The 25,922-nt window shown below is 42.9% G+C and overlaps 1 protein-coding gene across 2 annotated transcripts in view; it reads left to right on the top strand.

Annotated features, from left to right (window-relative positions):
• The window catches only part of RPN2 (ribophorin II), a 54,694-nt gene that overhangs the window by 25,096 nt on the left and 3,676 nt on the right, over positions 1-25,922 (top strand). For both annotated transcript variants that reach the window (XM_082645820.1, XM_082645819.1), the window contains exons 7-16: positions 611-787; positions 2,326-2,444; positions 3,420-3,525; positions 13,585-13,676; positions 15,923-16,037; positions 18,567-18,761; positions 20,012-20,098; positions 21,623-21,718; positions 23,094-23,169; positions 24,732-24,861. In XM_082645820.1, the coding sequence (XP_082501946.1) occupies positions 611-787; positions 2,326-2,444; positions 3,420-3,525; positions 13,585-13,676; positions 15,923-16,037; positions 18,567-18,761; positions 20,012-20,098; positions 21,623-21,718; positions 23,094-23,169; positions 24,732-24,861 (1,193 nt within the window). The remainder of the gene's footprint in view (positions 1-610; positions 788-2,325; positions 2,445-3,419; positions 3,526-13,584; positions 13,677-15,922; positions 16,038-18,566; positions 18,762-20,011; positions 20,099-21,622; positions 21,719-23,093; positions 23,170-24,731; positions 24,862-25,922) is intronic.

Genomic DNA, 25,922 nt, shown 5'->3' with positions numbered 1-25,922 from the left:
GGTTGGCAAGGAAGGGAGCTTGGGTGGGAGGGTGAGGGGAATCAAGAAAGGACACATTTTATTGTGGAAGGACTTTGGGGACAAACAGACCTACGTGTGAACTTTGGTTCTGCTTTTTTTCTTTCCATCGTAACTTGTAGGAGCAACTTAACTTCTTTTAGCCTCAGTTTCCTTATTTGGAAAGGATTGATATCAGTCTTTTCAGGATTTTTATCAAGATGTGAGTTAATGCTTATAAAGCACCTGTCACAGTGCCTGGCACATATAGGTATGGAACAAATGGGTACTGCCATAGGTGTTCCATAATATAGTTTCATATCTCAGTAATTATCTAGAAGTACCTTGCATTTGTACAGTAAGCATCCATAAGTGGTTGACAAATAAACGCATTAATTTCAGTTTGTACTAGAAGATGGAAAAAACCAACCAAATTCAAGTTCTACGCTTAAATGCAGAATATGTGCTTCCCCCACCCCTACCAGTTTGGGTTACTGGCTAAAAGACCTTCCCAGTGAACGCCTAGAAACAGATAAGGAATGACTTGAGCCAGGTGGGGAGGGAGGGGTGGCTGTCCCACCTGCCTGACTGCTGCATTTCCCTTTTCTTTCAGGATCAGGTCATCCAGCTAATGAATGCCATCTTCAGCAAGAAGAACTTTGAGTCACTCTCAGAAGCCTTCAGTGTGGCCTCTGCTGCCGCTGCACTCTCCCAGAATCGCTACCATGTGCCTGTTGTGGTTGTGCCTGAGGGCTCTCCTTCCTACACTCAGGAACAGGCTGTCCTACGGGTATGACTTCTATGCCCCACATGCGCTGCTCCGATTGCCATTTCCAGTGTAAGGCTTCCAGAAATCCAAAGACTGGTACACAGCTGATTGTAACCCCCGTGAGGATAGACCCCTTAAATGAAGAGCAAATGGGGATGGCCACTGGGTGAACTAGTCACAGAATCCTTCCAGCAAAAGTGTGGAGTCCTAACCCCTGGACGGCCAGGGAATTACCATCAGAGTATTTTAAATAGTATAGCTTTCACTAAATTAAGTGCTAGAAAATTGCATTTCTGGATTTGTAAGTCCATATGTATAGAGAAGTCTTACTTCTAAAATGTATTTTCCAGTACCCAGACTTTCTAAATACATTATTTTAAGACAGTGTTGTAAATTCCCAGGTAATTCTGGTACTTATAGTTGTTAAAATCAATATCAGGTCTCTTCTTCCTTGGAGCCGACAGTCTATCTTTCTGCCTCTTCAGAGTATAGCCATCCCTCTCACTCAGCAATAAGCACGGACTGTTTGATGTGTTAACTCTCTGAACAGAGCAAAATGCACACGTTTAGAGTTTTCCACTCGTCATAATGAGGCATTTGTTGCTATTGTTTGGAAACCAGGTATAAGCTAAAATCTTTATAAAAAATTAGCATTTTATTTATGTCTAAACACACGGGTTCCACATAGGACAGTTCCATGTGTCCCATAAGTTCTTCTGCTTCAGAGGACCCTACAGATACTCTCCTGAAGAAGTGCCCCATATTCCAAAGTTGCCTCTTCTCTCCCTACCTACAAGTCACATCCCCTCAGCAAAGACTGGGGTGAGAACTAACTTGATTAATATAGTTCATCATGAGTTAGGGAGAGCTAAGAGAGCAAAGTAGAAAAAAATACTGGATTTTGAAGCTAGGTAGGCTGGGGTTTGAGTTCTTAGCCATGTGGCCTTTGGCAGTCTTGTAACCTCTTCGTGGCCTCAGTTTCTTCATCTGTAAAATAAAGATAGATTATACTGTGTCTCAGACGATCAGTGGGAGGATATATATAAGGGCCTAGCCTGGTATCTGGCAAATAGTCGACTTTCAACAAATGAGTATTATTACTGTTATCCATATTACTTCAGTTTTCCCATTGCCCATACCTTCCTAAAGTATTTTTCTTGCTAATAATTTTTTTTTTAAAGATACTGTAGTAGTGAAGTAGATTGGGTAGATTAGGGGATCAGAGAGAAGGAAGCATTAACTGTGTGATCTGGAGCCAGTCATTTTCTTTCCCTGGGCTCTGGTTTCCTCATCTGAAAAATGAGATCATTGGGTAAGATCATCTTTAAGATCTTCCCCACCTCTAACATTCTGTAATCTGTCCCATTCCCAAACTAATTGTGTTTTCCTGTATTTGATTTCCCATAGATAGTAGACCAAAGGTCAGTGATGGTTTCCTAAAACAAGATGGTTCTTTCCTGGCAGAGCTTGCTCCCTATGGATAAAGCACCCACCCTAGAAGCAAAATCTGTACTCCCTTAGCTTTTGTTGCTACAGACAATTTTAAAATTTATTTCCAGTTGCAGGTCACCAATGTTCTGTCCCAGCCTCTGACTCAGGCCACTGTTAAACTAGAACACGCTAAATCCGTTGCCTCCAGAGCCACAGTCCTCCAGAAGACATCGTTCACCCCTGTGGGGTAAGAACTGAGCACATCTCTGTAGGGTGCCAATATACTTATTTTGGAAGATTAGCCTGCAGCCAAGATAACCCAGATTTATGTGGTTATTACCAAGATCATAAAACCAAATTTACCTAAATTTAGGGTTATGCTTTATTTATAATAATATGTCATTTCCCCCATAGGATTAATATTCTTCTATAGTCTTATCTTCAGTGGCTGTGTTATTGTTATGTAAATTTTTCAAAAAAATTAAGGGTCAATTTTTATATGAAACTTTGTTAAGTATTACATTAGTAAGTTAATGAGATTGGGAACTGAGTTTTAGAGAGAAAATGCATTTCTTACACAGTTGTAAAGATACATAGCCAATATGTGAAATTAAAAAGCAAAATCATTTTTACGAATGATCAGTAGAATGGTAAATGACATTGGGGGTTTTGCGATGTAGTTAGAGTTAAGAATTCTCTACCATTTTTCCCCTTTAAAGTAAAAATTATTAATATTTTAAAATTAAATTAAAAGTAAGATGTGCCCTTTTTAGGAAATTCACAAAGCACAGGAAAGCAGAAATAATGCAGAAAGTTACCTACAATTATACTACCCTACACCAACCTCTTTGAACATTTCTACTCTTTTTTTTTTTTTTAATGTAATTGGTATCCTACTGTAGACTTAGCTGTTTTGCATTTAATTGTGGAAGACTTAACCGAAGGAGGTGGGATTTTTAGGAGCTGAGAGGGGGAAAAAATGAAAAGAAGACTTTCGAGACTTGAAAAAGGAGGTCATTTTAGATCGTTTTGAAGTTTGCCCCTCATTATAATCTGTAACTGAGCAGGAGGTGGCCCAGGCGGGTGGGAAGTTGAAAAGTGAAGAAGTGGTGTGGCCCTGGACCATCTCAAGGATCAAGGAATGCCTCACTTTGTAGGCCGTTTGTTATATTTGTGACTTTCCTATGTGAGTTCTTGCTAACCCCGCTGTCATTCTTAACAGGGATGTTTTTGAGCTAAACTTCGTGAATGTGAAATTTTCCAGTGGCTATTATGACTTCTCTGTCAAAGTTGAAGGTGACAACCGTTATATTGCAAATACTGTAGAGGTAAGTGCTTTTCTTGTTGTCCCCATTGCCATGTTAATATACACAAGGAAATGACCAAACAGGCACACAGCATTAACCATCTGGTATATTGACTTCACTTATGACCAAGTTAACATGAATATGTTGAGAGGGATAGGTTTGAACTATGCTGTTTGACAGACTTAGCAAGAACTTGATCATAGCAAGTTTTCTTTTATTTGCAAATTGTTCATTTTCCATTATAATTTAGCATTACTATCTTACATAAAATTTAGGAAGTAGAAAAAATTAAAATCACCCATAATTCCACTGAGATAAATATTCTTGAGATGTTTTCTGTGGTTGGCCTTGATAGATTTATTTATTTATTTTTAATTAAAAAAATTTTTTTGTTTTATTATTCCCCATGATAGATTTAGAAAAGTGTTTGATGCTAATTAGGGGACCAAAAGCATCAAGTGATCTGTAGCACCATAGTGAGTCTGTCTGGGTAAAGTACAAAAGAAAATTGGTAGTCCTTCATAATGAACTATGTTTCAGATGTTTAGCTGACTAGTTTTGTTGAAGATCCACGTGGTTTTTTTTTTTAATTAATTATTATTTATTTTTGGCTGTGTCGGGTCTTCACTGCTGCGCGTGGGCTTTCTCTAGTTGAGGTGAGCGAGGGCTACTCTTCGTTGCAGTGCACGGGCTTCTCATTGCAGTGGCTTCTTTTATTGCAGAGCATGGGCTCTAGGCGCATGGGCTTCAGTAGTTGCGGCACACGGACTCAGTAGTTGTGACTCACGGGCTCTAGAGCACAGGCTCAGTAGTTGTGGTGCACGGGCTTAGTTGCCCACGGCATGTGGGATCTTCCCGGACCAGGGCTCGAACCCGTGTCCCCTGCATTGGCAGGCGGATTCTCAACCAGTGTGCCACCAGGGAAGCCCAAATCCACGTGGTTTTAAGGATGGAAAGCTGTGCCTCATTTATCTGATGCTTTGTGGGAATGTGGTATTTCACGTTGGTGGTTTTCCTAGCTAATTGAAGTTTGCCCCTTCAGGCACTGTGGCTTTCATTTTAACCTTTTTGGGTAGAAGTTTATTTAAGATGAATTACATATTTTCCTACTTTTTAAACTCTGGGATATGGTTTATCCTCTTCTTATTCTGGCTTAGGATCATAAGTATGAACCCTTTATTGAAAGCCTGTGACATGAACAGTATAGTTCTATGTGCTTCTGCTTATTTTATTCTTACAACAATCCTAGCAGATGCGTGGAGTCCTCTTTGTTTCACAGCGAGACCCAGAGGGGTAGAGTAACTTGTCCAAAACCTCCAGCCTGTCTGTGCTTGGGTGGATCCCCTGCATAATACTGGTTTAGTCGCTGTGCCCTAGTGAATACTGAGCTAGCTTAGAGGCTGCAGAGCTGTGTGCAGCTCCAGCCTCTGGCCTGTTTATAATATTACTTTGTCCTTTCTGCTGTCATTTCTCAGTGTTTCTGCCACTGTGTCTTTGTTGCACCTACTTGACCACATTGTCACGCATTCTGTTGGGTCAGGGGAACTTGAAGTAGTACGGTGCCTTTCCCGAATAATTAAATATATGCTGTTTGTGATAGCTGTTTTCTTCACTATTCAAATGTCATTTTCCACTCACTTTTCTTTTTTAATGAAACTTTTTCATTTTGAAACAATTTCAATCTTAAGTTGTAAAAATAGTATGAAGAATTCCTGTATACCCTTTGCCCAGCTTCCCCAAATGTTAACATCTTATGTAACTGTAATATTATTGCCAATACAAGGAAATTAATAATGATACAATACTATTAACTAATCTATATAGCCTTAATTCAAATTCCACTAGGTATCTTACTAATGTCCCTTTTCTGGTCCCAGATTAACCTGGGATCACGTATTCCTTTAGTTGTCATGCCCTTTTACTCTCCTCCAATTTAGGATAGTTTGTCTTTTGTGACCATGACGCTTTTGAAGAGTACTGGCCAATTAGTTTGTAGAATGTCCCTCACTTTGGGTTTGTCTGATGTTTCCTCATAATTAAATTCAGTTCATGCATTTTTGGCGAGAATACACCAAAAGTGATGCTGCTTCTCAGTGTATCCTACTAGGAAGTATATGCTGTTGATACGTCTCATTGCTGGTGATGTTAACCTTGATCACTTGGTTAAGGTGGTATCTGCTAGGTTTCTCCATTGTAAAGTTGCCGTTTTTCTGCTTTATAATTAAGTGTCTGGTGGAGTGATATTTTGAGACTCTGCAAATATCCTGATGATCTTGCCTGTAAGAGTTATTAATGTGGTGTTTGCCAAGAGGTGATTTTCTCTTTCATTCTTTCTATATTTATTAATTGGAATTCTACTGTAAGAAAAAGCCGTCCCCCTTCCCCTGCATTTAGTTATTCAATTACGTGTAGTACTTTGGATTCATGGATACTTATTTTACTCTGTAGGTTATAATCCATTACTGTCATCATTTTTTTTTTTTGCTCGTATTATCCCAAATTTGGCCTTTGGAGAGCTCCTCAGGTTGGCCCCTGTGTCACTTTCTTTTACTGAAAGGACAAGGCAGCTAGAAAGTTTGACCTTTTCAAAAGTGGGGCATTACTTAACATAGTTAGATTAAACATTTATATTAAAAGTTTGGCAGAAAGGAGGAGATTTTCTGGAACTCTAGTCTCTCTGCCTTTTCTCTACCTCATGTCTGCCCTTTTTGGGCAGGAGACATCTGATCCTACTCCATTCACTAACACAAGATTTGGATAGAAATTATTGTAGTGTGTACCTTGAACCTTGAAAATCCAGATTCTTTCAATTTTAGTTTCCTGCATTAAGGGGCCCTATTTGCAACTGAACACATTGGAAGGCAAACTTTTTTTTTTTTTTTTTTTGGCCTGAAACCTCCTTCCTTCTACCTGTACAATCTTGATAACAACATATCCAATATAAGTGCCATACCCATACATCACAGCCGTTCTTAACCCTTCCTTTCTTTCCACTTCTGACTTCTGGTCAGTCACCATGTCCTGTTGATTCCACCTTTAAGTGTCTTTTGCATGATTCCTTTGTTCTTCAGCCCCAGTTTTCCTACTTGGGTAGATCCCGAGTAGGTAGATAGGTAGTTTCCAGCCAGTTTCACTGTCTTCAGTCTCTGCCCCTTCCATTTAATAAGCACCGTAAACACCACTAGAATTATAAAATCACAGTGTTCCCCTAGTTAAACATTTCTTTGGTTCTCTATTGCCTGTGAATAAGGTCTAGACTCCTCATTGTGGCTTTAGAAGGTCCTCCACAGAGCACATGTGCATCCTTCATTGTGGCTGCATCCCCATCCCCTCAGCTCTAGCTGCTCTTGACCACATACTCGTCCTCATATACATTTTATGTGCCCAGTACACATAAAGCCTTTGGACTTCTCTTGTTTCTTCCATGGGAATGTTCTTCCCCTCCCTTGCTGAACTACTCATTCTGTAAAGTCTAGCTCAAATATTGCTCCTGCATCTGTGCTCCCATAGGATTTTAATTTTATTATTTATTTATTTATTATTTTTTTTTTGCGGTACGCGGGCCTCTCACTGCTGTGGCCTCTCCCATTGTGGAGCACAGGCTCTGGACGCGCAGGCTGAGCGGCCATGGCTCACGGGCCTAGCCACTCCACGGCATGTGGCATCTTCCCAGACCGGGGCACGAACCCGTGTCCCCTGCATCGGCAGGCGGACTCTCAACCACTGCGCCACCAGGGAAGCCCACTTTATTCCTTTTTATGGCTAAATAATTTAGTATTCCATCGTGTGGATATACCTCATTTAGTTTATCCATTCATCACTTGATGGACATTTGTGGTATTTCCATGTTTTGGATATTATAAATAACGCTGCTGTTTACATTCATGTACAGGTTTTTGTCTGAACACCTGTTTTCAGTTCTTTCAGGTTTATGCCTAGGAATGGAATTGCTGAGTCATATGATAACTCTGTGTTTAACTTTTTGAGGAACTGGCAAACTCTTTCTCAAAGAAGCTGCACCATTTTACATCCCCACCAGCAGTGTGTGAGGGTTCCAGTTTCTCTATATCTTACCAACTCTTGTTATTTATTATCTGTCTGTTTCATTTTGGCCATCCTAGATGGGTGTGAAGTGGTATCTCATTGTGATTTGATTTGCACTTCTCTGATGGCTAATGATTTTGAGCATCTTTTTATGTGCTATTTGGTCATTTATATATCTTTTTTGGAGAAATGTCTATTTAGGTCTTTTCCCCATTAAAAATATTTTATTTTGTCTCTTTATTTCTTCCTTCCTAATCTATATACTTCTTTTTTCCTTTTCTTATTACATTGTTTGTCTTTTTATGTTCTTGAGTTATAAGAGTTCTGTATATATTCTTAATACAAGTTCTTTATCAGATATATGATTCACAGATACTTTCTCACAGTCTGTAGGTCGTCTTTTCCCTTCCTTGATGTTGTCTTCTGAAGCACAAAAGGTTTTAATTTTGATGAAGTCCAATATCTTTATTTTTCTTTCATTGATTGTGATTTAAGTGCCGTATCTAATAAACCGTTGCCTAATCTGAGAGCATGAAGATTTACTCTTATGTTTTCTTATAAGAATTTGATAATTTTAGCTCTTACATTTAGGTTTCTGATCAATTTTGAGTTAATTTTTGTATGTGGTGTGAGGTAGGGGTTCAGCTTCCTCCTTTTACATGTGGATGTGCAATTGTCCCAGCACCATTTGTCAAAAAGACTTTTCTTTCCCTATTGACTTGTTTTGGCACCCCAGGTACTGTCTGACAGCTCCCCATTTGCTCTAGTTCCTGAAGAGAATAGGGCAGAGTCCCCACATTCCAGCCCTTTCCCCCCGATCCCTTTCCCCCCGATCCCTTTCCCTTTCCGGGGCTCCCCCAATAAACTATTTTCGTGCCAGCTGCCAAAAAAAAAAAAAAAAAAAAAAAATCAGTGTGACCATAAATGGTTGCAGTTATATTCCATTAATCTATATTTTTATCCTAATACCAATACTATGTTGTCTTGATTGTTATTACAGCTTGGCTTTTTGTTACATCAAATCTGGTGTTTGCACAAGTGTTTCTATGGTCGTTGGAAAAATTAAATAAGTACAAAATAAGAGAAATGGCTAATAGCTGTTACTCATGCAATGATAATAAGCTCCCATAGAGGCCATTGCTGTCCTTTTCCTTCCCAGTGATGGAGTAAGCGTTAAAAATCTCCTCTCTTCATTATGTTAAGCTTTCTGTGTGTGTGTGTGTGTGTATGCCTGCCTATGTGCACGTGCATGCTCTGACCTCTATCACATATGCAACTTTACTTTGTAATTTCAGTAATAGTCATGCTTAGAGCCTCAGAGCGGGTCAGCAGGTCCTGTTTACTCTCCTGGGAGATGCTTGACATTGGTCAGAGTGCATTAATGGTGGTTTGGTATGGAGGGTCTGTAATAGCACTCATTGACATTGGACTTGCTGTCAGGGGAAGCATGGGTTTTAGAAGCTGTTATTAGCATTAATTGCCCCTAATGCACCATCATTTTTGACAGTAATGAGCTAAACAGGGAGGTTATTACTCTCAGCAGAAAGACTGCATTTCCTGGCGTTAAAACATTTTTTGAGGTGTATGTGGCGTGCAGCACAGGCAAAAGAAGGACTAGTTGATTCACTATAAAGCAGGCTTAGCTGCATTTAAGGTGGCTAAACAAGTCCCTTTCTTACTATAAAAACTAATCCTGCAGTGTTAGTTTGAAGGAAGAAGCAGCTAACCAACAGGGATCCTACTCTGAACCCTTAACAACAGGGTTTTGAAAAAACCTCAATTTGCTTTAAGAGAGTAGCATAAAAATGCTTTTCTTTTCAGTGTTTCCAGAGACCCATTTGTAATAAGATTTTAGGAGTGGAAGGACTTGTTTTAAATGGTTCCTTATTTAAGAACAGCCCTACGGTGTTTCTGTGCAACACAGAAAGCTGTAACATAGGGGGCCTTTTAAAATTAGGGCTGAGAGCAAACCCAAAATGACTTGAGTTCACTGCAGTTTGCCCTTTCATTATTCCATGTGTCTGTATTGTGAATGCTTATAATGTCTTCAGAACAAACATACAGTTGAATCTTGATTAGCAGGCTTTAGTGACCGTGTTACTATTGTAAGTTTATAGTCAGGATTCTAAGTAAAAACCCGCAAGTTGATGGCTTCCTTATCACTATAATTAGGATACACTGAGGAGCCTTACACAAGTCTTTAAACATGTTTGTGTTTATTCATCTGTTGAAAGGGAGGGTGATTGTCTTTTAAATCATATTTATTGGGTGGTACTTTTTTTTTGGCCATACTGCATGGCATGTGGGATCTTAGTTCCCTCACCAGGGATCGAACCTGTGTCCCCAGCATTGGAAGCCTAGAGTCTCAACCGCTGGACCACAAGGGAAGTCCCTGAGTGGTACTTTTTAATACAGAATTGTTTATAAAGAAGAAAGTATTTGTCACACAATGCCATTGCTCAGATAATCTCTATTTTATTTTTATTTATTTACTTATTATTATTTTTTGGCTGCGTTGGGTCTTCACTGCTGTGCGCGGGCTTTCTCTAGTTGCGGCGAGCAGGGGCTACTCTTTGTTGCAGTGTGCGGGCTTCTCGTTGCAGTGGCTTCTCTTGTTATGGAACACGGGCTCTAGGCGCTCAGGTTTCAGTAGTTGTGGCTCGTGGGCTCTAGAGCACAGGCTTAGTTGCTCCGCGGCATGTGGGATCTTCCCGGACCAGGGCTTGAACCTGTGTCTCCTGCATTGGCAGGCAGATTCTTAACCACTGCGCCACCTGGGAAGTCCCAATCCCTATTTAAAAAATAATAGGAGTAAAATATTCATGTAGTTAAAAAAGTTCAAACTGCAAAAAGGTATATAATGAAACATTAGAGCCTTCTCTCATCCCTTCAGTCCAGTCCCTCTCCTTCGAGCAGGGGTCCCCAGCCGCCAGTACCACTCCGCGGCCTGTTAGGAGCGAGGCCGCACAGCAGAAGGTGAGCGGCTGACCAGCAAGCAAGCCAGGCTTCATCTGCCGCTCCCCATTGTTCGCATTACCGCCTGAGCCACGCCATCCAACCGCCCACTCCCCCACCCCCACCCCCGTCCGTGGAAAAATTGTCTTCCATGAAACCGGTCCCTGGTGCCAAATGGTTGGGGACCCGCTGCCTTAGAGGAGTCCATTAGTAACAGTTAACTGTGTATACTTTGAAAAAGAAGGATGCCCATATCATTGAATGTATGCATATCCTTTCTTATTTACACAAAAGTGATCATTCTATGAACAGTTGTATTCTTTGCTTTTGTTACAAAGTAGAGGCTCCCAGCTTTCCCCTTGGGGTCTATTCAACTTGATGGCCTCCCCACCCCCGCTCACCCCCCCACTCCCCTGCCATAATTCACCCAGTTGCCTGGACTCAGTGACAGGCGATGTTAAATATAATTCTGCCAATAGATGGCTGTGTATTCAAAAGTAGGAGGTGGTCTCCGTATCAGTCCACAGACACCTACGTTGTTCTTTTTAATTGCTCCATAGTAGTTCAAAGTGTATGTGTATATATCATTATTTCTCTAACTAGTCTCCTCTTTATTGACATTTAGGTGGGATGATGATTTTAAAATCACATTTACAAATTAAATGAGTGAGTCCTTAAGAGAATGAGTCGCAGAAGTGAAGAGGGAATTATCTAGTTAATGTTGATGAAGATTGCAGAGTAATTACCCGTGAAAACAGATTATTTTTATAGCATGGAGTATTGCTAAACTCCTGCTTCTCCTGAAACCGGAGGACTGCCTAAGCCCTCCTGCTACACATTTCCCACTCCCCAAGCAAGGGCTGCCCGAGGCGGACTTGGGTCACAGTTCCTTCTGCTGTGCTTCCATAGCACTGTGTCCGTCCCTGCATTAAAGCAGCAGCCTGGTCTGTTATAATTTAGCTTTGCCTTTATGCTTCCCTTTAGGACAGGAAGTGCGTCTTGCCATCTCTGTCTGTCCCTGCACCTAGGTGTTCCAGATGCTCTAGGGGGATATAGGGAAGTGGTCTCAGTGGGGTGTCTTGCTAAAAATCAAAGCTCTTTGGCTACTTCTTTGCTTGAGCCTTCCACTCCGGCTTTTCTTCAAATGCGAGTGCTGTCGGTGCCTCTCTGTGTTGAGCTTTATAACAGCAAAGTTGGCTCTGGTTCCAAGCCCTGTATGAGTTGTGAAGCTGTTTGCTCAGCAGAGCGCCCAAGAGCCAAAGTGGAGGATACCAGCTCTCTCCTTGGTGGTTTATTCAACTTGAAGGCCATTTGTTCCCCTTCCTCCCCCACCCCCCACCGTAGTTCACCCAGTTGCCTAGATTCAGTGGCAAGCTATGATGCTAAATATAATTCTGCCAATAGGCGGCTGTGTATTCAAAAGTAGAAGGTAATAATACGCTTATAGCCTTCGGTAATCTTTTACATTTAGGGTTTTGTTTTTTTTTTTAAGCAAAACAGAACACCCCTTTTCAACCTGATAATTGAGGTTGTTGTCACCAAATAGTTATTATGGAGGCTGTTAAAAGGAATTACTTGATAGCTGTCTTTATCTCTTTTAAATTTTTCTTCTTTGCCCTTGATTTGAGGTTCTCATATCTTGATAGTGCACTTTAGAAAAATGCTGAAGCTATCCTTCAATTATTTGCCCGGCCTTCTATCTCTATTCCTTGATCCTAACCTAGACTGTAAACCAGTGTATTTGGCAAGGATTTCTTTAAGCATTACATTCAAGCTTATCAAATATTTGGAAGTCTCACAGATATGTTTACACATTAAAAGTGCCTTGGGATTGCATAATTGACACATTCAAACTTAGATTTTAAATAAAAAATTTAAATAAAAAATTTCCCCTGAGTAGACTTTTAGCATGTTTTCTGTCTCTTTTGGAATTTTATGTTTATTTTAATCTAATTTTTAAAAATTTCTTGTTTACTAGCATTGGCTGGCCCCTCTCTGTGAAAATGTTTATAGGGAACGTATAGAATTTAAGCAACGTAAGAGTTAAGATGGATTGGTTTGTGCTTGTAACAAACTCCAAATCTCAGTGGCTTAAAACAAGTTTCTTTTTTGCCCATGCAAGGTATCTTTAATGTGTCAGCTGGAGACTCTGCTTCACGTTGCCCTTACTCCAGGACCCAGGCTGAAGTAGCAAGCCCCTCTGTAGGTCGCCTATGTCCATGTCAGAGGAGAGGAGGATCACAAACCGACTCTTAAGCTTCCACTTGGAAGTGACACGCTTCTGGCCAGAGCCAGTCACAAGGCCATAACTGACTCCAGGAGGGCAGGGAAGTACATTTCTGCCACATGCTCAGAAGGAGAAGCAGAAGTACTTGGTGGATGGCACAGATGACTGCCATAGCTTCTTAAATCTTCCTGGGCAGACCTATAGTCTGCTTGGCACAAACTTAAGTGTTGGCTGGGAAGTTGGACAGGAAGGTGCCTAAGAACATGGACTCTAAGTCAGGATGCCTGAGCCTGAACCCTGGCTCTGCCTTACTAGCTATCTGAACTTGAGTGAATGGCTTCATCGCTCTAATCTTTAATTTCCTCATCTGAAATAGCACTACCTTAGAGTTGTGGTGAGGATTAAATGAGATCATCTTTAGAAGGTCAGTGTCTTTCACATAGTAAACACTCAATAAACATTAGCTGTCATTAGAATTGAGTACTTGTTGATTTAAATTATTTGAAGGTTACTACTTAAGGAGTTTCTCCCTTATTTATTTTAAAGTAATAAATAGATTAATAAAAGGAGATACCTACTTTTTTTCTTTTTGTTTCTTTTTTGATATATACCATTCATTCAAATCCAAAGAAAGGAAGAAGGGATAAGAATCAAGGAGTTACTTTTAGGCCTCAAGATGGAAGAGGTAGAAATACTACTGGGATGGGTCAGTTTTACTAAAATCATTGAAGACTCCTGTCCTAGGATTTTTTTCATGCCTTTACTCACAAGTAAGAGAAAAATTTGGATATGTATATTCATTCCTGGTATACTCACCAGCTGACTTGGCGATTTTCTTCTGTGTTTCACCCTAGCTCAGAGTCAAGATTTCCACTGAAGTTGGCATCACAAATGTTGATCTCTCCACTGTGGATAAGGATCAGAGCATTGCACCCAAAACCACACGGTAGGTGGGATGCCTCCTGGGCACAGTGAATCCAGGCTTGAGCTGGGAGGAGCATGCCTAGGCACCGAGCCCCTCCAGACGTCATTTCTGTGTCAGCAGTGACCCAGCTTGTACTCCAAATTAAAGAGGCTGTCATTCCTCTGGCACTGCATCAGGGGTGCTGCTTGGCATCCAAACAAATTTGGGGGTTGTCTATATCAGTGATCAGTCCCTGAATAAACTGTTTATTAACAGTCCACCACGAGGTAAGGAGCTTACCTCAGAATGTAAGTCTGCATCAGTCAGCTGTGTTACCAAGCACATTATTTAATTCAGATGACAGTTCTTTTTAAAACAAGACTTTCTTTGGGTTTTTTTTTTTTTTTTGGCCGCATTGAATGGCTTGTGGGATCTTAGGTCCCCAACCAGGGATCTAACCCTTACCTTTGACAATGAAAGCGCAGAGTCTTAACCACTGGACCACCGGGGAATTCCCTAAAACAAGACTTTCTTAATGGAGGCAGCAGTGTATTAACTTATTTTCTGATGTCATCTCTTTATCTTCACAGTCTTGAACTTGCTTTTAGGGGCCTCATGGCAACTCTCTTTGGCCCACAGTGAGCCTGAAATCAGTTGTACGTCTCACAGGTCCTTAGAAGTGAGATGGCAGATACCCAGTGCTAGGGCTGCGAGTCCCTTTCTCAAGTCCATGGAGGGCATCACTGATCAGTCACAGCATTTGTTCCTGCTGAACTCAGAATCTCTTTTTTTTTTTGGCTGCGCCATGTGGCTTGTGGGATCTTAGTTCCCCGACCAGGGATCGAACCCGTGCTCCTTGCATTGGGAGCACAGAGTCTTAACCACTGGACTTCCAGGAAAGTACCTCAGAATCTTTTTTAACACAGACTTCTAGGTAACCATTAGTAATTGATCAGAGTTGGGCCAGAACATTGTATGAAGCCATTTCTCAGCCCTCTCCCAGATCCTCATTGGGTGCGGGGGGAGGGGGCATCTAGACATCTGGGTGTAGTTCAGACCCCAAATTTACTCAACTGGGGTGGCTATAGATGCCAAAGAAAGTAGGGGAACCTTCGAGGCTGTTTTGAAGATGGGATATTAGCCAGAGACTAGAAGCCAAGCATTCACTCATTCCTTTTTTTTTTTTTTTTTTTTTTTTATTTTATTTTATTTTTTTTTTTCGGTACGCGGGCCTCTCACTGTTGTGGCCTCTCCCGTTGCGGAGCACAGGCTCCGGACGCGCAGGCTCAGCGGCCATGGCTCACGGGCCCAGCCGCTCCGCGGCATGTGGGATCCTCCCGGACCGGGGACTCGAGCCCGTGTCCCCTGCATCGGCAGGCGGACTCCCAACCACTGCGCCACCAGGGAAGCCCACACTCATTCCTTTTAAGTCACGTGGAGGGGCTAGGCTTTCTGCCTCTGGCTTGGATATTTTTATAGTGACATTGGAAATGAGAGCACTGTTGAGAATCCACTGAAATAATGTCTGTAAAAGTGCTTTGCAAAGTTTAATACTCTACGTAGATAAAGAATTGGTATTATTCATAAGTAAATATAAAGCCTAAGCATGAAACGTGACCCGTTGTGAGCTCTATAATCATTTGGCTTGTTTTTTAACCCCTAGCCATCTTAACCTAAAATCCCAGGAGATAGCTCTGAAAAGAGCAGTTTCCTCATCATCCTGCCTTTTGAGAGAATGACTTCTTAAAGCTCAATTTCAGGCAGAAAAATAAATTGAAACGGTGTCCAGGAAAAAAAATGCAGCATTAAAAAAAAGAAAAAAACTAAATACCTTTCTGTCCTTTGCGTCTCCTACCTCCTAGTCTCCCGACCCTGCTCACATATGCTGCTAACGTTGATCCTGTGATTTTTTTTTTCTCCTTGTGGTTTTGCCAGCGCAGCCCTCCAGTCCACCTGTGAGCTTGCGTGGGGACATGTGAGCCCCATTGGTGCCTGACTTGGTTGAGTTGATATCCTTAGGTCCTTGAAGTGAAAGCCTGGAGCATCTGCACATAGCATTTTCCCCAGACCCTGATGAAAGTTTATTCTGTGCTTTTCTCAGTCCTGGCTTTATCAATCCAATTTGCCCTCAGGCCACAGACAGTTCTCCACTCTGTCCACAGCAGAAAAGTGTTACAATTGGGAGAGGGAGGATTAGGCAATGAAGTGAAGTTTGTATTCTTCCCTCTTGTCTCAGAGATCTGCAGATCCTCCTCTCTGAAAACTTACCGTATAAATGTCTCTTTCAGGGTGACCTACCCAGCCAAAGCCAAGGGCACATTCATCGCAGACAGCCACCAGAACTTTGCTTTATTCTTCCAGCTGGTAGATGTGAACACTGGTGCTGAACTCACCCCTCACCAGGTCAGGAAAAAGCGCAGACGGTTCTCTTGGCCTGAAACATTGATGTACACGATAGTTGTTGACGTGGTATATAACACTGAGTCGAGAAAATTCCGAATTCCTGCTTTCAGATCTTCACTCTGAGCCCTGACAATCCGTTGGGTTCTCCCACATGACACTCTGCCCCTCTTATACTGGTTGTAACCCTGAACCTGGAATGCACTCTTCTTTTAAAGAGATTAACTGGCATAGAAAAGATATATTTAAGGCAGATTGGCACTTAATTGAGGCTTTTTTCTTTCTGACTAAAAAACATATATTAAAATAATTTTGGGGCCTCCCTGGTGGCGCAGTGGTTGAGAGTCCGCCTGCCGATGCAGGGGATACGGGTTCGTGCCCCGGTCTGGGAGGATCCCATATGCCGCGGAGCGGCTGGGCCCGTGAGCCATGGCCGCTGAGCCTGCGCATCCGGAGCCTGTGCTCCGCAACGGGAGAGGCCACAACAGTGAGAGGCCCGCGTACGGAAAAAAAAAAAAAAAAAAAAAAAAAAATTTTGAAAAAAGGAAAACCTAGGAAGTGAGCCCAAAGTATGCTTTTGTTCTGGCCAAAGCAGATTTTGTAGGAATCTGAAAACTAGCACTTTTTAACTTGTGCCTCCTTCGTGTTATGAAAGCAATAGGCTTCATTTTTGTTTTCCATATATAACATAATGATAATTATTATTTAAAAGATTTTCAAACCATATCTTTTCCCCAGAGAGTCTGATATGGCCCTTGTCCTCTCAGACACCTCCTTTCCTGCCTCTGTCATCCCACTTGATTGAGAATAACTGCTCTGAGCCCTGCCCCATCCACGGTTGTATTGTAAAGGGAAATTCAGAGAAGTACTTTGAATGTGGAAAGATAGGAAAGAACATGGGACCTAGTGGCCTTGGTTTAGGTGCTTTGTAGCAGTACTTTAGCAAGAGCTAGCGGACTTGTGTCCATGCTGAGGGGCAGCTTCAGAACAGACCATGGAGGTGAGTGGACTTAACTTGGAAACCTTTTTGCTTTCTGTTTCTTGTAGCTGCAGCTACTGTGCTTGTGCCCAGGCCAGAGTGGCTGCCGCCAGCACCGCCGTCCCGGTCCTTCTCTGCCTCTCCTCCCTCCACACCCAAGCTCCAGAGAGCTCGGTCAGGCCACTTAGCCACGACTAACTTTTCAGCCCCTTAGCACTTCCCAGCTCCTTCTCAGGATGGCATTTGCCAATGAAACAGCACAAGGGAAGACAGAATATGAAGAGAAGTAATTACAAGACAAAATTGGTGGGATTAGGGTTAGGGCAGGAAGAGTTAGTGAGGAAGTATAACTTTAACTGAATACTCGTCTCATCCAAGATTTTGTTTTTGAAACCCTGGCTTAACAGACCTTCTAGGTAGAGATGACATTTTGTAGATGATCCTGGCTCCTGCCTGTGCTTGGCTGTGACAGGAGGAAGATCAGGCATCCAGGCTTCTAAATCCCATTCTTGGACAAGACTGCTGGAGTCAGGAGGCTTCACAGCTCTGGGCCTCTTTCCCTAAATACTTTGATGGTTGTTCTTTGTTGCCCAGGTGTAGAGTAACAAATGAGATTTATGTTTTTTTCTGTGGATCCAGCACTAGCTCTGTGGCCATGGCAACTCATTTAAACTCCATGCGTTATGATCTGTGAAATGGAACCAATCTACCTGCTTTGTTGAATTCTTTATTTTGAAACACTTGAAAAAAAAGCTGAGTGGATATTAAGTTTTGCTGCAGTTCTAATTTGCAGAACCTTAGTTTCTTAGGCCATTGGGGGGATAAAGTGATTAGACTCATACCATCATTGATAAATGTTTGTTGACTAGCTAGTATATAGTGGGTCCTACGCTAAATGCTTTGCCTACATTATTGTGACTCTTCACACAGATATACCACATGTAGAAGTTAATCTATCTTAAAGATGCAGAAATCAAGGCTCAAGGAGGTTAAGTAACCTGCTCAGCCAATAAGTAGTGTAACCAAATCTGTTTGTCTTCAAGCTAGGCTCTCTCTGACACTGGGCTGCTCTGCTCGATTAGAACTCTGCCTTGCTATCAATCCCCAAGCCTTCTCTCCTAAATCTTTAGCTGGAGGCACTAGGAAATTGAAAATGAGCTTCTTAAAGTTCCACCTCATTTCCCTTCTTTTCACCCCCTGGTGAAGAAGTTAATTGGGCAGCAGAGTGGCCAAAAGGCTGGCAGAAAGAAGAAATTACAGCAACAGCAAAGGGCTTAAATCATGCACAAACTGGGCATTCGGCCTACAAGTCATTGAGAATTGGCTGGACCCCTAAGTTAAATTTCTTATACTAGCAAAAAGTTATCTCTGATCTCTGAGCTAGTAAGCAGGGTGGGACGGCCACCCCTCCTGCTTTCTCAGGCAGGCCTGGCAGATCCCAGAGCTCCCAGTGCGACGAAAGAACTGACAGCCTGCTGCCTTGTTGATTTGATGTTGGGCCCGGGGGAGTTTTGAAATTATCAGATGAAGGGTTGCGTTATTGTTCTATCCAGACATTTGTCCGACTCCATAACCAGAAGACTGGCCAGGAGGTGGTGTTTGTTGCGGAGCCGGACAGCAAGAACGTGTACAAGTTTGAACTGGATACCTCTGAGAGAAAGCTCGAATTTGACTCTGCGTCCGGCACCTACACTCTCTACTTAATCATCGGAGATGCTACTTTGAAGAACCCAATCCTGTGGAATGTGGTATGTGCCTCCATGTATCTTGACCCAGGCAAGAGTAGCTGTGCTGCAGTCAGACACAGACAGCTCCTCTCCAGGGCATGGGCTCCCTACCCTGGCCTCGCCCTGCCACCCAGGGCGCACGCATTGTGAGGTGAGGGGCTGTGTGCTGTCCCCATTAGTAGTCTTAGGGGCATGCACGTGGCCTTGCACGTCTTAGGGGTTTAATAAATAGTGATTGAGGGAATGAATGATGTATAGATTTGCCCTCATGGGTTCTAGCAAATTTCTATAAAAGTTGTACTAGAAGAAGGTTTTCATAATACAGCAAAGCACTATGGGGGGGTACATAGATATGAGATAAAGGCTTTGAGATATGCCGTGGCCTCACAGCGTGGGCCAGGGAGGGGCCTAAGATTTGAAATCCAATTCCAATTCAGGATGGTGTGGGACAGTGAATTGTGGGATATGCAAAATGTAAATTAACTAATAACCAACAACTGCAAGGTGTATTAATAGTTTACATAGTGTGTTTCACTTACATAACTCACTTTTGACTGGTGTGTTGAGAGAAAGCTTGAATGACATGACATTTGAACTAGGGAAGAATTGCAGGGGTTTATCAGATAGTATCTGGGGAACTATAGATTGATTGCTGGGGGAACAGCCTCCAGAAAAGCTTGAGGTGCTTTCAGTGAGATATGAGTTGGGTCCATTTTGCTGGAGCACCTGAATCTGGTCAAGAGCAGTAGGCGGTGAGGTTGGAAAGGTAGCAGAGGCCAAACTGCAGGTCTTGAGTGGTGGTTGGCTCCCTTTGCAAGACAAAGGGGCAGCTGCATTTTCTTATGTTGTATTCAAAGCTCCTTTTCTTATCTTGGACTTTGGGCTGCTTTTTGTATGAGAGCACGTTTTCGTTTCTTTTTTTGGGGGGTCTGAGACTAAATTACACTTCCCAGGGACATGGAGCAGTTTCTGATTGCAACTGTAACAGCCTGAGTACCAACTGGGATTTTTGTATTAGGCAGCTCTGTGGGGCTCACCAGACCAGTAGAAAATTGGAACTCTTGCTCTAAAAAGCATTTTCAACAAATACTTATTTTGTTCTTGAAATTTTTACTGCCTCAATTTGTCGGCTAATGGATCAGAAATGGTTGGACTGCTTGGAGCTTTTTTCAGTTATGGTCCTGGACGTGAGTTAGGAGATACTGTCCTGCTGATGAGTTTCACCTCCTTCTCTGCCCCTGTGCCTTTAATGGCTGCATTTATTTTTTTAGGCTGATGTGGTCATCAGGTTCCCTGAAGAAGATGCTCCGTCGACTGTCCTGTCCAAGAACCTTTTCACCCCCAAACAGGAAATTCAGGTAGATCCCAAAGGGGTTCTTCACTAAACATTGAAGAGATATGTGAAATGGACGCAGTGAGAGAGGGCAGCAGACCCCTGGACACTGGCTCTGGTCCCTTCTTTAACCTGTTTATATGATATTTTATAGTTTGGTCTTTGCCACCCTGTGGATCAGGCAGGGCAAATATCAGCCCCATCCTAGTGCTGAAAAAACAGGCTCAAGCTGCCCACTGACCAGCTCCCAGAAAACAGATAGTTGGAGACAAAATCAGAACCCGAATCTGTTTTTCCTAAACATGCAGGAGGTTTAGCCCTCAGATCACTGCTTGATACTACAGCACAGATGGGTTTGGCTTTGTTCCTCTCTGCTCCTGCATAGACCAGGGCTGATGGGGCCCACAGGTGGACAACTCAACTGGAGAACAGGGCTTTCCTCCCCTAGGCAAGCCCTTTCTCTCTCCCGGAACTCACTTTCCTTGCATACAAATATTAGCAATCCCTGCCCAGCCCAGCCCATAGGACTGTTGTGAGGATCAAAATAGTTCACAGATAAGAAAAGCTTTGAAAAGTTTCTAAAGCAGTTCACAAAATAAACAATAATTATTAACCAGTTTGAGCACTGGTTAAAGGAACTGAGGTAGAGCCACTCGGTAGACTGTTTTGCAGTCGTGAGAAATGATCATACTGCAGTAACGGGGAAATCCCCATTTGCATTAATGTTGACGTGTTCCAAGCAGACTCCGTACTCTTATTTCACTGTTAGAAAAAGGACAAGGGCCCAAAAGCTAGAGTAGTAGGATTTCTTTTTTAAAATCCTCCTAATGTTGCTATAGCATTGTTTAAGAATGTCAAATGCAGTTACGTAGTGGAAGGTATAAGCATAATGACAGAGGGTGCTGACTGAGTTTTAGGGTGGAGTAGGCAGCAGGGACTGCCACAGGCAATGTTAGAAGTCCCTTCATGACAGTGGCAGCAAAGAGGAGCTGAGGTTAAAAAGTTGGGAACAGGAGTCTCAGGTGGAGGAGCTGCCTTGTTATGGCGCTGGGTTGGCTGGACACTGGCAAGCAAGAAAATTTTAAATTTTTAAATTATTATACACCAGTTAGCTAATTTAGGTTGGTTAGCAAAATATGATAATGCTACCCTAGGAACCCAGAAGCATTATGAAATCCAGAGTCCTGCCTTGGATGTGTCACCCCAGCCATCCAGATACCCCGGCACCATCTTTGATACTAGGCAAATTCTGCTTGATAGGTTGCATTCTCCAACCTCTAAATGGCAGTATGTCTTGGAGGGAAAAAGAGGGTTGATCAGGAGTAGTGAACTGGTGTAGTGTCTTTCGAAGCAGGCCTCTGGAAGCAGAAGCCCGTGTTGAGAAGAGGCAAAAGGCCAAGTGGCCACTCACAGCCAGGAAGTTTCAGCCTCTGGGAGGCATTTCCTCTTCTTGACTGTCATTGGCGTTTGGTTCCTAGTACGTATACATGGCAGCCCCTGCTGGGAAGAGCACATTTTAAAATATTCCTGGCCTGTCTTCTTTTGGCAGCACCTGTTCCGCGAGCCGGAGAAGAGGCCCCCCACGGTGGTGTCCAATACATTCACTGCCCTGATCCTCTCGCCCTTGCTCCTGCTCTTTGCTCTGGTGAGTAGCTGTAATTAGCATGGGCAGCGTGTGTCTGGCGCCAGACTCAGCAGATGTAGCTGTTCCAAAGGAGGCTTTGTGCTCTGGCCTCAGCACAGCTCCAGAGGGGTCCAGCAGCTGTGACCCAAACCGATGGTCAAAAAATTTTAGAATAACTAAAATTCCCCATTATGGGGGAGCAGCCAGAAAAACGGATCCATTATCAGGGGGCATGAGAAAGTACCCAGTAACCATTAAAAATGGTAAAAGTGTATAGACAGGGATGCTCTGTAGGAACGTTCAGATGAGGTCAAGTGTGAAAAAAGCAAGACCGGATGCTAATAGCTATAGAAAAAGTGAGTACAGAGGCTGTGCATTTCAGCACTGTTTGGAGCATAAAACTATAAACAACCTAAAGTCCTCATAAAAGCAAGTGTTAAATAAATTGTGTACATCCCTACAGTGGAATAATATGTGGCTCATTAAAAGAGTGGATAGATTTATGTACTTTTCAACTGATACGACAAGGTTGCCAAGATGTCCTATTGAGTGAAGAAGGCAAGGGGTAGGATAGTATGTTTAGTACAGTGCTCTTTGTTTAAAAACCTTAAAAAGGCATCGTCTATTAGTGTTGGCCACCTCTAAGGAGGGGGCCTTTTAGGGAGTATAGAAGGACATTTTTACCTTTTATACTTTAATGTACTGTTTGAATTTTTTTTTAACCAAGTTTTTTTTCCCTTGTCTCTTTTTAAAAAATTATAAACATAAATGCAAATCCTCAAAGTTCAGAGAATTTGGAGAACTGTATGGAAAACTCATTAGATCTTACTTTTGGAAAGTTGCTTGTGTTCCTAATTCATTCATTGATTTTAATAAAAGAATTATTGGTCAATCTAAATCTGGAAGGCATGCCACAAGCTTTCAGAAACCAGACCTAGGGTATGGGCACCTGTTCTTTTAAGTGATCAGAATTTCAAAAAGCACGGAACCCACAGCAAGAGCATGTGCATCCTCCCAACTGCTGCTGGTGGGTTTATCTCACCAATTAGCAGGGGTGCCAGTTACTCATCACAAATACAGTTTCTGACCTTTCAGCCTTATGGTTTCACCTGTTTTTGAAATAGAAAAGTTTGCCGTCATTAAAAATGATGTTCAGGTTTGAGTTACCCAAGCTCATTTGAGAGCAGGTGTTGGAAGGCCTTTCTAAAGAAAAAGGGAAAGTTTTTCCTGAGGACTTACAATAGGGTGGTCGTCACTTGGAAAAATTCCCTGTTCTTCAGGTACGCATGAACTTTTAAGCCCTTAGGGCTGTTTATTGGATTAGCATGGGCATGGCATGTGTTGCCTCCCTTTCAAGTTCTAATGTCTTTTTAATTTATTTCTCCCCGTCGTTCAGTGGATCCGGATTGGTGCCAATGTCTCCAACTTCACTTTTGCTCCTAGCACGATTATCTTTCACCTGGGACATGCTGGTAAGCGCCCCAGGCTGCTAATTCCATTTAACCTCCTTTGACATTTTGCCTGCCCACGCAGAAGCCCTGTTAAGTAGACCCACAACCTATTAACTATAATGACTTAAGAGCATAACATTTCCCTCTTCCTCCTGGCCTTTTACGACAGTTAATATGATGATAAACCTGTTTGGCCCATCAGCTTAGAACAGCTGTCATTATACTGGGTTTCACTGTACTAGGCCGCCGTTGGCAGGCCGTTTTACCCTCATTTAATAGCTCTGTTCATTTCCAGAGATTACTCACTTATCGTATCTTTACATTGAGCCATCTTCCTGAGTGAACAGCATTAATGCAGTTTCCAAAGGTTATCTTCCCCCAACGTATCGATCTTCACATTTGCTAGCGGCTGTGTCTGGACTGTAGTAGAAAACAGTCCCTTCCACAGTGAGACATGCTGTCCTGCATTGTTCTCTTGAAAACTTAGGACCTAAATGTTACAAGACAGTAAATTCACAAATCAGTTAGGCGTTTCAGAAACTTTCGATACTATTGAATTGGTGACCCTTGCATTTCACCGAGACATTAATATTGTTTTCTGATTTCTTTGACTCTTCCAGGAGTCACCCTCTTTGTGTCCCTAGTGTGCTGATTCTGTAGGGGTCCACAGATGAATCCCTTGAAACTCTAGGCAAATGTGTATCTCTATTTTCCTGGGGAAAGAGAGAGTCTGTAACTTTGATCAAAATTCTAACAGTGGTCCATGACCTCGGAAAGGGCTAAGAACCCCTGCTGTAGTTCATCTGTCATCCTTCTGGGCAGAATTGACAGGATGACCTTTCTCTCCAGCCCAGTTAACTGAATTTGAGTGATAGCCCTCCCAGGTCAGGCTGAGAACAAAACCTGAATATAAATTTGTTTAGAGCCATGACTTCTTTTGCCAGAGTGCTTTTTGTGTACATTCCCTCATTTGATTCTCATCGCAACCCTGATGGGGGTGACCAGGGTAGGAATTACGATCCTTGTTTGATGGGTGAGAGAATTTAGGCTCAGAGAAGTTAAGTGGCTGCGAAGGGCAGAGCCTGGGCCAGAGCCCAGGGTCCTCAGCGCCCAGACCTGAGCCCTTGTGACTAAAACTTCCTCCTCAGTCCTCCTTGCTTCCTTCCTAGTCACAGCGGCAAATCAGCCCTCAGAATTTTTTTAATGAAAAGAAAAATGATTCATTTCTTTAATCCTATGGGCTTTCATTGAGAATTTAAAAAATCAACTGAACCCCAGATATAACAGGACATAACTTAAAAAACAAACAACAACAAAACCTGCGTTAAAGAACAAAGATGCGAGCTGGAACGTGGAGCCAGGTTGCTGAGATCTGGTTTTTACCTCTGGATTTCTTGGTAGCCAAGGCTGAGAAGCAAGTATATTGAGCTGTTTATTTTCTGGCATCAGATAAAGGGAATAAAACAAGCTGGTCTATAAATACAGACCTCTTAGGATCTGCAGTTACTGGCTTCTAACTGTCCTCTGCCCAGGGCAATGTCACTGTTTGACTTAATTGACTGTCATGACGCCTGTCCTTGTAGCTATGCTGGGGCTCATGTATGTCTACTGGACGCAACTCAACATGTTCCAGACCCTGAAGTACCTGGCCATCTTGGGCAGTGTGACGTTTTTGGCTGGCAATCGCATGCTGGCCCAGCAGGCAATCAAGAGGTAAGGTTGGGGACGGGCTAGGGACCCAGAGTGGGATTAGAAATATTGTTGTCAGCTCTGTCCACCCCGCTCTTTGAACAACGGTATGTGGCAAAATGATTCATGTCCTTAGGGGCCAGTGTGACACCTTAATCCAGCCCGATACAGAAGCCTTATAAATCAGAAAAGAGCCTTGGTGATAAGTTTTAAATATGTTAAAACCACAACAATTTATGCCCCGGCACATTAAAACAAGAGAAGAAAATAACTGCTTTCTGAAGATTAAAACGGGTTAGGAGAGGTGGCAGAAGGTGGTTGTTGGCGTGCTGGCTGTATAACAGCTTTCTCCTCTGCTGCCGCAGAAAACCCTTTTCTGCCCTCCTCCCGCGCCCCCGAGAAGGACTCTTCTGTAACCACCACAGCCTCCCGGAGCTCTTCCTCCTAAGTATGAGGTCCATGCTCTTCCCCCCAGAAACCGTGTCGGGCTTTACAGAGGCCCCCAGCAGGGAGCACTGCTCAGTGGCCCGCATCACGGCCCCAAGAACCAGACAAACTTAGGTTCACACAAATGGTCAGGTCCCCCCGCAATGGCAGCTCGCTGGCAGCTTGACTTTCGAACCTGGCTTAGAAGGAAATTTAAATGTCACATAGGTATTTCTCATTGATTTGACTTTATTAGAACTTGGGTGATTTCAGCCACGTAAAGGTCAATAAGAAAAGGTCAGAATTGCTTTCACCTTTGGAAGTTCACAATTTCAGACGTGCCCTACTTTCTCCTCTCCAGGACTTTTGGTGGAAGAATGTAACACGATAGCGTTAGCCCCCCAGTGCGGCTGCCAGTCAAGTTGGCCAGATCAGAGAGAGGCTTGCTCAGAGACTGTTATGGGCAGGAGAGCCCCACGTCTCCTCCCTGCCTGAGCCTCCATGGAGCTCTCTGAGTGCCTCACCGTGGATACCGGCCCCAGCGTGCTCCCTGCCCCGCCTGTGGTCGTCCAGATTCCGCTAGAGCTTCCCTTAGCACCAGCAGTGGCCACTGGCTCTCTTCTCTGCCCCTCCAGCAGCCTGAACTTGGCGGCTCTGCA

This window comes from Mesoplodon mirus (assembly GCF_964341445.2).
Source record: "Mesoplodon mirus genome assembly, chromosome: 15".
NCBI classification, from domain to species: domain Eukaryota; kingdom Metazoa; phylum Chordata; class Mammalia; order Artiodactyla; family Ziphiidae; genus Mesoplodon; species Mesoplodon mirus.
Note: the sequence above shows the minus strand (reverse complement) of the source record. Positions and strands in the feature narration are given on the sequence as shown.